General features: G+C 41.4%; 2 protein-coding genes across 5 annotated transcripts in view; one reads left to right on the plus strand and one right to left on the minus strand.

Moving 5' to 3' along the window:
- Positions 1-63: 63 nt before the first annotated feature.
- On the minus strand, positions 64-2,919 carry LOC306737040 (uncharacterized protein; the record flags this gene model as incomplete). Its single annotated transcript, XM_079218745.1, has 4 exons — positions 2,392-2,919; positions 1,609-1,830; positions 434-964; positions 64-300 (listed from the first exon to the last, which is right to left on the minus strand). The coding sequence occupies exons 1-4, from the start codon at positions 2,884-2,886 to the stop codon at positions 64-66; spliced, it is 1,485 nt and encodes a 494-aa protein (XP_079074871.1). The 5' UTR covers positions 2,887-2,919.
- Positions 2,920-11,219: 8,300 nt separating this feature from the next.
- scn8ab (sodium channel, voltage gated, type VIII, alpha subunit b) overlaps positions 11,220-12,697 on the plus strand; it is a gene marked incomplete at both ends in the record, with an annotated part of 37,641 nt that continues 36,163 nt past the window's right edge. For all 4 annotated transcript variants that reach the window (XM_079218363.1, XM_079218362.1, XM_079218365.1 and 1 more), the window contains one exon: positions 11,220-11,498. In XM_079218363.1, coding sequence (XP_079074489.1) covers positions 11,220-11,498 — 279 coding nt within the window. The remainder of the gene's footprint in view (positions 11,499-12,697) is intronic.

Genomic DNA, 12,697 nt, shown 5'->3' on the forward strand with positions numbered 1-12,697 from the left:
TTCTCATTGTGTTAAACTGGGCTAAACTTTCTCATTGACAAATGAGAAATGTATCCCCTGCAGTCACTTAATGGAATATCCCATGATATGTGGTCTTATCATCCTTGTGACCTCAGGAGCCTCAACATGTTTTAGATGAAGTTCAGAAAAACCAGCTGCCTCTAGATCTTTCCACGTTGCTCTGGTAGTCATGCATCCATCTCCAAGATAGTACCACAGAGGCTCAAACACATGCTGTAAGAAGTATGTACAAGTAGAGGGATCCGAGACAACATGTTCCAAAAAGTAGAAGGCTCCACCCTGAAAGAAAACCAACAACAAAATAACCAGATCAGGACTGCAGTGGCTGTAATGTGCAAGCTGACCAATGCCAAACGACTACTACAAACTACGTATTTTCCACAGCACTTGAAAGCCGTATACTGAGACTCACTGTTCTGAGGATGCGTCGGACTTCTCGCAGCACGCGCTGCACGTTGGCGACCGAGCAGAGAACCAAGGTGCAGACAACAACGTCCACTGACTCGTCCTCCACCTCCGCCATGTCTTCCCCAGAGACGACTAGGAACGTGCCATAGGTCAAATGCGTGTTCGCGTCCATGCTCATCCGCAGGTACTTCTCGAAATGCGGGTTGGGGTCGGTGCAGACCACCGTGCAGCCGCAGGGGTAAAACTTGAAGTTTGCCCCGCTGCCACAGCCGACCTCCAGCAGACAGAGAGCACCGTCGCTATTTGCAAATTTGCCCACGTTTCGGAAAAGGTCCCTCTTCGTTTCGTGCATTTTATCGTTGTATGAAAATGTTATATTATAGGCAAGCAAGGGAAACAAGCGTTTGTACATACCGAACAGGCCCGTTATTTCCATCAGATATAAGGGCAAAGTCAACATCAAACAAAGCAGTCTGCATAATTTCATGAGACAAGACTTCATTCTATGAGGTAACCAAAGCCTTTCTAGGGGCATCTTGAGCTCGTGACTTACGAGATTAAACTCTTACCTCAGAGATAATGTGTTTTGCCCTTTCGCCATAGGCCTACGAAGGATCAAGTACACTATAGAGTGCATGAGGAGCAACTGAGAACAAGTTGCCCCTCATTTTTGGACTGTTCTGTTGATGATATATCAATACTCCTTTAAAAAGAAAACATGATAATGCAGCAGGATCAAACTCTTTAATTGTAAACATTAAGACAGAATACAATTAATTTGATAACAGCAAAAACATATGTTTAGTCATGTCTTAAAAAGGTACATTAGTCCAGCAGTAGCACACATAAACACTGAAGGACATATATTCTTTATGGCTGTGTCATATAGATTTATCAGTTTTGGAGATGGGAAATAACAAATAGAAAATCAAACAAACACCTTTTTCACAAACTGCATATGAAATGAGTACTGTATGCTGTCTATTTCATGTTTAATGTGTGCAAATAATGTGTCTTTACAAAACACAAAGACTGAAGGGGTTTTCCAATACAAAAACAAATATTTTATTAGAGTGACTAGCGTTATTTCTCACTGGTTCTGATCAATCATATCACAAAATAGAGGAGAGGCTGTAAGTGCTTTGCTTATTCTTATGCAAGACTAATTTATTTGATTGCATAACCAACAATGTGTGGTTTGATGAGGAACACCAATGGTGCTTCGATGTGTCTCAGCTTGAGTTCGGAGAATCCAGCTGCCTCCAGATATTTCCATGTTTCCCGGATGACCTCACAACCATCCCCAAAGTAGTACCAAAAAGGCTGAAGTACATGCTGGAAGAAGTAGGACCAAGTTGAGGGATCGGCGACGACATGCTCCATGAAAAAGAAGGCTCCACCCTGTACAACAAAATGTTAATGAGTTTATTGTGCAACATTCAAAATCAATACATTCAACCTGATGCATGATGGTTACTTCGATGGGTGTCCATACTTTTGTCATGTTTTATAATGAATAACGTTTAGTTGCATTTCATGTTTCCTGTAAGACTTTGAAACAAAGGATCCTTACCACATTGAATAGACTGAAACTTTACATTATAGAGTCAAAGACTGAGCACATTATACTTAATTGAGGGCAGTATCTCTTGTTTGTGATATATGTCATGTGGGCACAGGTCAAAGTTTGCACAGGGAATTAAGTGGCAACAATTTTAGGATTAAATAAGTGGTGTGGCTGGTGCGTGCCTTGCATGTTTTTCTCAATATGTGAAAGAAAACAAATACAAACAATTGAAGTAAGACTTCTAAGCTCGTTGTTTCTTTAGCGAGTTACTTATTAATTTTCATGGTGAATGATTGTTCCATTAGTTTTAACATAACAGCAGCCCCAACAACACATGTTATAGTGAATGCATGTACTGGGGACAAACGGTATTTCAGGAGTCACAGATGGCTTACTGGTCTCAGTATGCGGCGAACCTCTCGCAGAGTTTCTGGGATGTTGTTGACGGTGCATAACACCAGGGTGCAGACAACAACGTCTACCGACTCGCTCTCAACTGACCTCATGTCCTCTCCCGAGGACACCACGAATTTCTCATATGAGAGCTGGTTGTTCTCGCCCATGTTTTTTTCTAGATATTTCTGGAAATGAGGATTTGGGTCGGTGCAGATAACCTTGCAACCGGGCGGATAAAACTCAAAATTTGTGCCGGTGCCACAGCCGATTTCCAAAATTGTGAGCGGCCCGCCAGGTTTGTTGAACTCGGAGAGATTGCGAAACAGCTCCTTCTTCTTGTCGTACATTTTCTTGTTGTACAATAAAGAACACCGGTACAAACACATTGGGAAGACACGTTTGTATATCTCATACAGGCCCGCAGCTTGGATCAGATGAAGAGGCAGGCACAAGACGTTGACGACCAAAGTACAACATGCCTGAAGGAAAGCCATTGTTGATGCCCCAGACCTACGTGGTCGTGCGTATGTTGCACTGACTTGTTTACTGTCAATTTGTTTGAGATGAGGTAAAGCAGGAAGTCCGGTTTGAGTTTTCAAAATAAAAGTCGACGAGTAAAGACGTAACAGTAGTGTGAAATAAGTTACATAACTTTGTATCGTGAATACGTTACTGGACACACGTATTATTTGTTTGTATTTAAGGGTGATTTATATTGTTTTAATAACTGTGTTTAACGCAAGCCAACTCAGTGTTTTAGCTAACTAAGCTAAGTTAACATTAGCTCCCTGGATTTATGTGCAGGTTGTAACGTTCACGTTGAGTGAGCTGATGCTCGTGATAAACATGTTGTTGTGTTATCTCTCTAGTCCAGTCATTGAGTTTTAGGTTCAACAGTAAGTATATTTCAAGTCATCAATGTTTTAAGAGTAACTGCAGACTTGCACAGTTTATTGTTAACCTATACACCACATGAAATGACTGATGAAACACAATGCTGGTGTTAATATTTAGCTCTGTTTCTTTCCAACTTGATACAAATTGGCATGTCATGATTGAACATGGCTCAAAACGCCACCTGTTGTTGCAGCTATATCAGCTCTAATTTTGCCAGGCCAATTTGAGTCAGAGTGGACAGTTTGGGATGAATGTCATGAAATCAAAGAATATGGGGGGCCCTGTAGTCAGACCCCCCTCCTTACCTTTCTCCACAGCATTCTAGGTTACATTTTCTTCGGTCACCACTTTGTAGCATCACAACCACAGCACATCACAGGCCAGTTTTCTCTTTTTACATGTTCTGGAAATCAAGCTATCAGCACGTTTCAAAATGTGGTGAATCAGTGCTAATGACGTGTTTGACAAGAGTGTGTAGAAGCATTACATGAAGCAATTGTTTTATTGTTCTTGTTTAGCAGCTGGCTAGTTAGCTCAATAAAGTTAGCATGCTAATGCCACCATGTTTCCATGCTAATGTTACACTTGTTGCAGAGATTGAGCAGTGGGCTGGTGGCCAGCGGAGACTGCAGCTGGGAGGAGAGCAGATGGCTACTCTGGACATGGTAGTCCTTGGGTTTGTGCTGGCTGAATTCACGCTACTACGGCTAACTAATGTATTTAGAACATGTAAGTAAAACATACTAAATAAGAAATAAAATGAAAATTACATATACCAAACTGTCAGTAAACAAATTCTCATAAAAATCGTAAATTAATGAATAGGCTTGTTTGAGATGAGCCAGTTCTGCGCAGAATCGATCGCCGGCGATCGGCGTGCAATGCATGCCGGTTAGATTTGTGTCCGACTTGGTCCCGACTTGCTCTGACGTCATGCACACGTGGTCAACGATACTCTCACGAGATCAAGGCGGCCGTTGATTTTAGAGCCAGGCGCAGCAGGAGCTCTCCACCAACTGCGTGGCCCAGGCATGATGGGAAACGCCTGGCTGTTGCCACATCAGAGAGCTGATTGGCTCTTAGATCTGACAGCAAACACCACGTGTTGTAGAACATGCTTATTTTATGTGTAGTTGTAATACTTAACGCTCGATTGTTAACTATTAGTCTTTTTAATCTTTTCTAAGTCTTTTCTATTTTGAAGGCAGCTGAAAACTGTCCGACTTGACCGCAGCTTTTTGTCAACGCCTCTTGCTGCTCCCACCTGCTCTCGTCTGGATTCCAGGCGAGGCGCAGCTCTTACGAGCGAGCTTAATATTACATGTCAGGATAGCAGCCAGATAAATACACACACACACACACACACACACACACACACACACACACACACACACACACACACACACACACACACACACACACACACATATATATCTATATATAACTCAATATCTATCATATAAACCTTTGTGACTGGTAGCCTATATGACTTTTTTCATATTCACTTCCAACCATGTAATGAGGTAATATCCCCCCCATGTGTCCACATTTAATACTTTAATCCGGTTGCAGTGTTTGAGCAGGAAAGGTTATAGTGCAACAACGACAAGCATCAGTTAAAAAGGCCAAGATAGGTCTGTAATCACTAAGTAAACAATACAAAACATATATAACTGAACAGTTGAATTCACATTATGCCCAAAATAAATATTGATACTGAACAGTTTAAACAATATTTCACATGAATGAATTGTTCGGTTTTGGTTTGTGTGATGGGAGTAGTGTTGAATGTAAAGTGTGAGAGCAACAGGAAGGAAAGACTTGCGCCTCCATTATAGATTTTGTTAAAATGGACAGGGTGAAGTGTAAGATGCACTTGTTGTAATCCATTTAAAACGTAATTCCACCATGCCAAGCAAGTCAGTAAAATCTGTAGTCACACCAAAATTACTTAACATAGTAAAAGCGGAGTCTTTTCTGAAATCCGTATGAATTCTTCCTGACATCTTTCCTTGACCTCATGACGTTTTCCATCGAGGTAAAGAAAAAGTGGTTAGGAATAAATGTTAAGAGGTCATTTTTTGACTTTTTCGACCGGAGCCCTTGTCTAATTTGTGATCTGTTCAGCTGTAACTGTAACTTCATCAGATTCCAAGTTCCCCATTCAGTGCCTCATGCCATATCAATATTTTTCAATTTACTGTGGCTGTCATATTTGTTGATGCTGTGTTAAGCTTTTTGTCACACAGAAGTAGCTGTGTTCTCATCTCTCAGCCACTTGCTCACTTTTTAGTATTTTTAAATGATGCAGTAGGTGGACTTAGCCTCAGACCTGTAGGCCGAAGTTACACTTTAAGCTGCATGAACTGTGTTTTTTGCCATTTGCAGGGTTTAATGTTAAAGGCACAATGTGTAAGATCTGGCCAGAATTTTTGTTTAAAAGATTAAAAAAATGAACAAACATCAACAGAATGTGAAGCGTATGCTATGTCTACACTTTATCCAAGATGTCTATGTATATTGTTGCAGAGATATTTACTTAAATTAGCATGCCAGCTAGGCTCGGTCTGTCCTGTCTTTTTTACACCACTTGAGACAGCAGTGGGTGGACACTGGAGTGCTTAAGCTGCAGTTCTTAGAGATTCCACCAGATAGAGACATTGTTAGGTCAAATTCATAACACCTCCTTTATAAAAACCCTTCAACCCTTTATTTTGAAGGGTGAAGGCTTGAGACAAAGGGTCACAATATATTGAAAGGGATTTCTTTTATTGACTTAATGTGAATGTAAGTACTCCATACAGAAAACAAACAAAAAGCTTTCTCCCGCTACTGACAGCTAAACATAACATTTATGGTTTATCAAAAACACTAAACATTTGCATAGACAGTCAGCTGAATGATCCAAATCTGTAGCATCTGTCTGTTTATGATCTGAAATCATGTAAAAGATGTGTTTGTGGCACTGGGCTCACAGGATCCATAGTCATTGTGTTTTGCTTACATCAGAGATCTTATGCTTCAGGGAAATACCAGAATATGAACACAGGATTTAGTCTGTTGTCAGCAGGGGTTTAGTTAGACAGTTATACGGTGCTTTGAATATGCATGCAGAATCATTTAAATTTTGGTCCCTGGCTCTATGCAATGTGGATTTCAGTGACAGTATTCGGCCCTTTTCCACAGGAGATATTTTTACATGTCATAGCAAAGCAGAGGTTTAAATATTTAAATTAATGATGAGTGAATCCCATTTAGCTGCTTCAGTCTGAGGGTCCTGTTATTGTTCATGCTGGCTCACTGTCACACTGGCAGGGTTTATGAATTGAACGCAGCCATCATTAATGTTGTCACTAACACCTTTGTTTTTTGCACGTCAGCATGTCTGCTGGACAAGGTGTATATTCAATTTACTTAAAACCAGGTGTACATAGTTCGCACTTGTCATACCTTAAATGCCACACATTCGTAAGTGATTGATTTTTAGGTCCACCTAATATGACTGGTTTTAATCAAGGATATACAATGCAACATGACTAAATGTTCTCACTGGTTTATATGAGAGATTAAACTAACTTTTGAATTCATTACTTTGAACAAGCACCTATAGAGCTCTGAAGTAAAATTATTATTATTGATGACACAAATGAAGTCGTCAGGAACGTCATGTGTTATGGTATAGGCTACCATCGACTTAGTTGGGTCTTTATAAGCTCAGAGTCGTCTTAAATGTGTAAAAACATCTATTTCAGGTTCTAAAAATAATATGTAGGCTAATTACACTCTAAAGTTATTTCCATGGAAGATCAAGATGAAAACAAATATATTGCCAATCGCAATTCAAATCCCAAACAGAATATCATTGACTGTTGTTATATGAACAGGTTTTTTATTTTTTCTGCTTACGATGCTGCAGTCTCTTGTCCGTTATTGAAACTAAAGGCATTTACCGACACTCCCTAACAATTTGCTGAGAGTCATCAATTATGCAGGGTAGCCGCACGCACTGGGAAGGAAGATAGCAGCAACAATATGGCGACAGCCGCAGTTACTCTCGACTCTTTCCTACATCTGCAGTTCATTGACAGCTGTCTGGATTTCTGTTAATGCGAGAAAAAGTAAGTAGACAATCTGTTTTCTGCTTTGTCTGGTTTTTCGTGTCGTGGGATGGATCGCAGTCCCACTTTGTCGACTGACTGCATCCCAGTGCCGCAGAGCGGTCCCTCTCTCAGCATCTTTTCCTACCGTCTGTGCAGGGCTCCTCGCCAGTAGGCTACATGGACAAACATGTAAGCGATGTACCAGTTAGAATGAAGGGAATGCGGGTTCGGAGAGGAAAACACGGATTGGCGATGCGACGCGGCAGAAAAGCGAGGGGGACAGACAGTTATTTGGGGTGTTGGCCTGTCGCTGGATGGAAAGGCATTTTACTGTGTCAGAATGTGAATCATACGCATATGTGCGGGATATATAGAAGTGAGATCACGTCAAACTTATCTGAGATGGTGACACCTATAGCCTGTATATGCCCCCAAGTGCACGAATAATGCGTCGCTTGCAAAACATTTCAGGGAGCAATTTTCTCGCTTCCATTATTTTATAACTATGATAGTTTCACCCCCCCCCCCCCCCCCACCTCGGCGCCCCCTCCCTCTTGCAATTCCGCTGGTGACTGTATTGCGTGAGGAGGTAGGTGCGTCTTTAGTTTGGCAGTCCTCAAAGGGGCCGCGGCACCTTTTTCTGCTATTTACACGCAATCTTAGCTATTAAAAACACGTTTCCCCATCCCGGTGTTAGTCGGTAAACCTGCACCACAGGAGTCCCCGGGTCTCTGTCGCCTAGACTATCTATACGGGTGTGGTATAGCCTCAAGGCCGTTTTAGTTTCTCTTTTTTTGCTGGATACAATTTCACTTTTTTAGGTGTGAAATTGGGACGTGCTGATGTGTTATATGGGTTGCTTTGCGTTGAGGCCAGGGATGTTTTGTCAGGACATGGGGCTGTGCATTCATCTGACCTACTATGAGTTTGTTAGTTAGAGCATATAGCAGCAATAAACCACACTGCAGTATTTTAGGCTTTGGCCCTATAGGACAACGGCGCGCCTCGGTATTAAACAGTGGACGTTTCTGGGGACTACAGAGGGAACACATCCCTCTCAGGGGATGAATGGGGCTGGCATTATAAGACACACAATGTGAAGGGGAGCGGGTTTCCACCTTTCTGTCCATTGAGGGAAAAAAACGTTTTAAACTGAATTATCATAACTCATCAAAGTCAGGACGTCATAACTTTACCTACATTTATCTATGATCAGGTATAAAGATGCACCCACCCATATAGGATATGAAAGGCCTCTTTAATATATTGACTGCCAAGTTATTCTCTCAGTGATTTTGGACTTGGGCCTGCACCTTTACGCTCAGCGATGAGGGGGATTCGGACTGAGATGACATCTAGTGACAGGCAGCATTAAAACATCACTGCAGGAAATGAAAGATGTGCAAGTTATTTACCGACCCATGTGACTCAGACGCGAGTGCCCTACACACATCCGCCTCTCCGCGGTGTCCGGTTAGCTCCATCAGATGGCAGGTTATCATCAGCACAGTGCATAGAGAGCACAGGAGAAGCTTCTTCCAGGTAGCGAGACGGAGGCCGTGGTGCGTTTGGATGTCTTTCCTCCGCACAGAGGACGCATAGAGGAGCATTTTTGTTTTGCTCAACGCTGTTGAACAATCTTGATCCTGGTGACAATCGTTTATTTTCCCTCGGCGGCAAATGAGGCTTCCGGAGTTGTTAGTTTTCACGGTCATCAATCCGTTTTTATTCCCGGGCTCACTTGACTCGTAACGGATTTCACAGAACCGAGACCGGTTTAAGGGGCTGCGGGCATTTTGGTGCCGATTATGTGCAGCAACAGAATTCGCTGTCGGCAAATTTTTTGTAAGAGTGAACCGAGTAGTCTTTCTAAATTAAAAGGTCTCGGTCGGATTGTTACATTTTATGTCGTGTTGCTCGTATGACCAGCGAGTGAGTTAGTGGACGCCGACAGTATTGAGCAACATCTGCAACATTCTGGATCAGTTCCCTCTGGTCGCCTTGTAGTGTTGCTGCCTGTCTGTTAGGGTTGTCCCAGTGTGAGCTACATGCACTGCTGGGCATGCTATTGCATCCTGCTTTGAATCACCTTGACGGTAGATCAATTGGTGTGCATTGGTGGAAGGAGACTTGGAGGTTGTGCCGAGGTTGGGTTACTTGAATTGGACTTCGTCCCTCTTCTGGTTGGCTGTGTTTTTCCCTGAAGATACCGGTCTGTTGGAGCTATATCTCCCTGTGGATTTCTTCTGATTTCTGCTTGATACCTCTCCAGGTGTGTACCCTTGTCTTTGTCTCCATCTATGTTGCACACAATGCCTATTTTGTGATATTACTTGACTGTCAAATATCTTCAGCATCAAGCCGCATGGCCATCAGCCAATTGAGAAATCCATCTGTTGTAAAAGCCGAGAGATATGCAGTTGATGATGTTATGACAACCTTCTTGTTTATGCAATGAGTCAGAGCCCCAGAGGTTGAATCATTTCCAGTCTTTATATGTGGACTATCTTTTGATCCACTTTCACAGTTTAGAATGCTTAGTTATCAGTCAAGTACAGCAGGACGTAAGATACCAAAATGCACACAGTGTGGCCTGTGTGGGGCGTGCTGTCATATATGGTTAACATGGGCTGGGTGACATCCGTGTTAATAGGTTTAAATGTTTCTCAAGCTAAAAAAAAAGGAGCAAGTGAATGGGTTTGTCATAGAACAACAAAACCAATTTTGCATAATGTGATGCAACAAACCTTCCCCACCCACTCTTTTCTTGACCACAAATCCCAGTTACATTAATTTCATCTTCATCTGTGATTTGTATCACTGGGTATGATTAGTAGTGGTCTTCAACATCAGCTCATTAGGTTGTTATGGTGAACATGTAGCACTATATATTTTGCTAACTTATACATAGCTGTCTGTTTTGGCTTAATATTGTGTGGCACCGTGTCATTTTTCCCTGGACAGATAGCATTTAATAGCCGTGCTGGGAGCCACGTCCTTACTTATTTTATATATATATATATATATATTGTCAGTCTTGTATAATAGCTATAGATTTAAGTATGCAGATATCTCTTCTACCAGTTTGAGCTTTTTTGATACTTCCAGCACCTTATTTAAGATAAAGCCGGGTGAAGCAGTTGTTATCCTGCATGTCTATTGTCATTCAAAGCTGTTTAGACAAAACCAGAGAAACCTCCATTCTAAAACAACGAGCTTATCTGTATAGTGCAGCAGACTTTGATGTCTATTCTCAGTGAGACCAGCAGGGCTTTCAACATATTCACATGTATTCATTGTTAGTAACAACACCATAGACGTATATAGATAAACAAAACTCTAAATGCCGCATGTTTGATAAAAAGGAAAGTCCTGAGAAAGAAACTTGTGTAGGAGAGAGTCAGACATATGAGTTTGTTGTGGGATACAGATCCATCATTAAGGTTAATGAAGAGAGCAGAAATAGTGCCTACTGGCCCATGTTCCGAACGTTTTCAGCATTATTTTGCTTTGTTAGCGTTCCCTGCCAGAACTAGAAAATGTAATTTGTGAGCTTTGTAGCAATGCTGACACTGAAAAGGGATGCAAAACAACTAGTCTAACATATTACTATAAAATCAATTTAATTATAACCCTTTGTTGACCAGTCAGTGTTATTCATATGACTGCCAATTAAATTAAATTAAATTATATTTGTTTTATCGAGAATTTGTGTTTCTCGGTCACTACCATATTCTCACAGTTGCTCACTCTGTGTCCCTTTTGTCCTCTCAGAGCTGGATGTCTGGGATGGAAAACAAATAAAGAGGTAATAGCTGCAGGATGAAAAGATGGCCGCAAACATTCCAACCCCAGGCCCTCACAGCTTCAAGTATTTCACCGCGGAGTCGCTTGCTAACATCGAGAAGCGCATCACTGAAGAGAAGAACAAGAAGCCACCCAAGCCCAGGTCGGACAGTAGTCACCGGGACACTTCTGACGAGAATGAAGTCAAGCCCAACAGGGATCTGGAGGCGGGGAAGAGCCTGCCGTTCATCTACGGCGATGTTCCGAGGGGGATGTCGGGCACACCGCTGGAGGATTTGGATCCATACTATGTGAACATGAAAGTGAGTTGTCACAAAGGCCTAATGCACCACCCAGTTTTCCACACTGTAGTGAACAGGCGCTTGCTTAATGTAGTTGAGAGGTTTATGGCTGTTGAGAACTTTCACCGATGTATTATTCAGCTGCTATGCTGAGCCATCAAATGTTCTTAGTCTTTACCTTCTACTCATGGGAATTGCAAGCATTGCAAACTAACCACACCATACATGTAAGATGAAATTCAATGTCATAACAGATCCAGGTTTCACATCAGTTATTTCCAATGATTGTGAAGTTATTGTGTTCAGTACAGAGATAGGGTTATAATAATGCAAATATGACCTTGAGACATTTAAGAGCTTTTGAGTACTTTGGAGTCTCTGCTACAGGGGCTAAGAGACCGCCAGTGCATTATTAGATCATATAAGGCCTGTGAGTTTTTTTTAGTACACTTGTACAACCAACGAGCAGATGCAGAGGGACGTAGTGGCTCTGCTCCTGCAACACTGCAGGGTTTCTGTGGAATGCAGTTCTCAGGCAGTGATACTTCTCATAAAGGTTTCTGCAGTGTTGATTAATTATCCTTGTTAATGCATGGTAAAGATGATGTAACATTTATGTTAATGTGCCATCATTTACTATAGCTAATTAAATTCTTTTGTGACAAAACACACATACAGATGGCAAGTGTATTGTCCAACAGTAGGCGTGACTCATGGCTTCCCAGCATGCTCTGGGACAGTGGAATTATTATTATCATAATTTTATTGATGTTGCCGCACTGCTACTGTCTTATTTTGATCTACATTATGTTTTGCAAGGTTTCCATTGTTCTTCACATTTCCAAATTGTTGTACAAATAATCAATACGAGTAAATGTGATTACACTGCAAATGACTATTTAGATTTTCACCTTTGACCAATTTTACTTTGGAATTATAATGAGTGAGAAGCTGAGACATGTAGAAAACATTTATTACCATTAGCTTCTGTGACTTAATATTAATAACTGTTATGTTGTTCAGGTAATCACTATCCCTGTATGAGGTGACGCCTTTTAATTGTAATTACACAGTTGTATAAAAATTGCCACTTGTTATAGTGTTGCCTCCAAAAGAACAGACATGGTTTGACATTTTTTTTGACTAGATCGGATAAGATGATCTGAGGTGTATCAATCTGTCCTTGTATGGAATATAATGACTTCAGACCTCAAATTATG

This window comes from Taurulus bubalis (assembly GCF_910589615.1).
Source record: "Taurulus bubalis genome assembly, chromosome: 5".
Lineage (NCBI taxonomy): Eukaryota > Metazoa > Chordata > Actinopteri > Perciformes > Cottidae > Taurulus > Taurulus bubalis.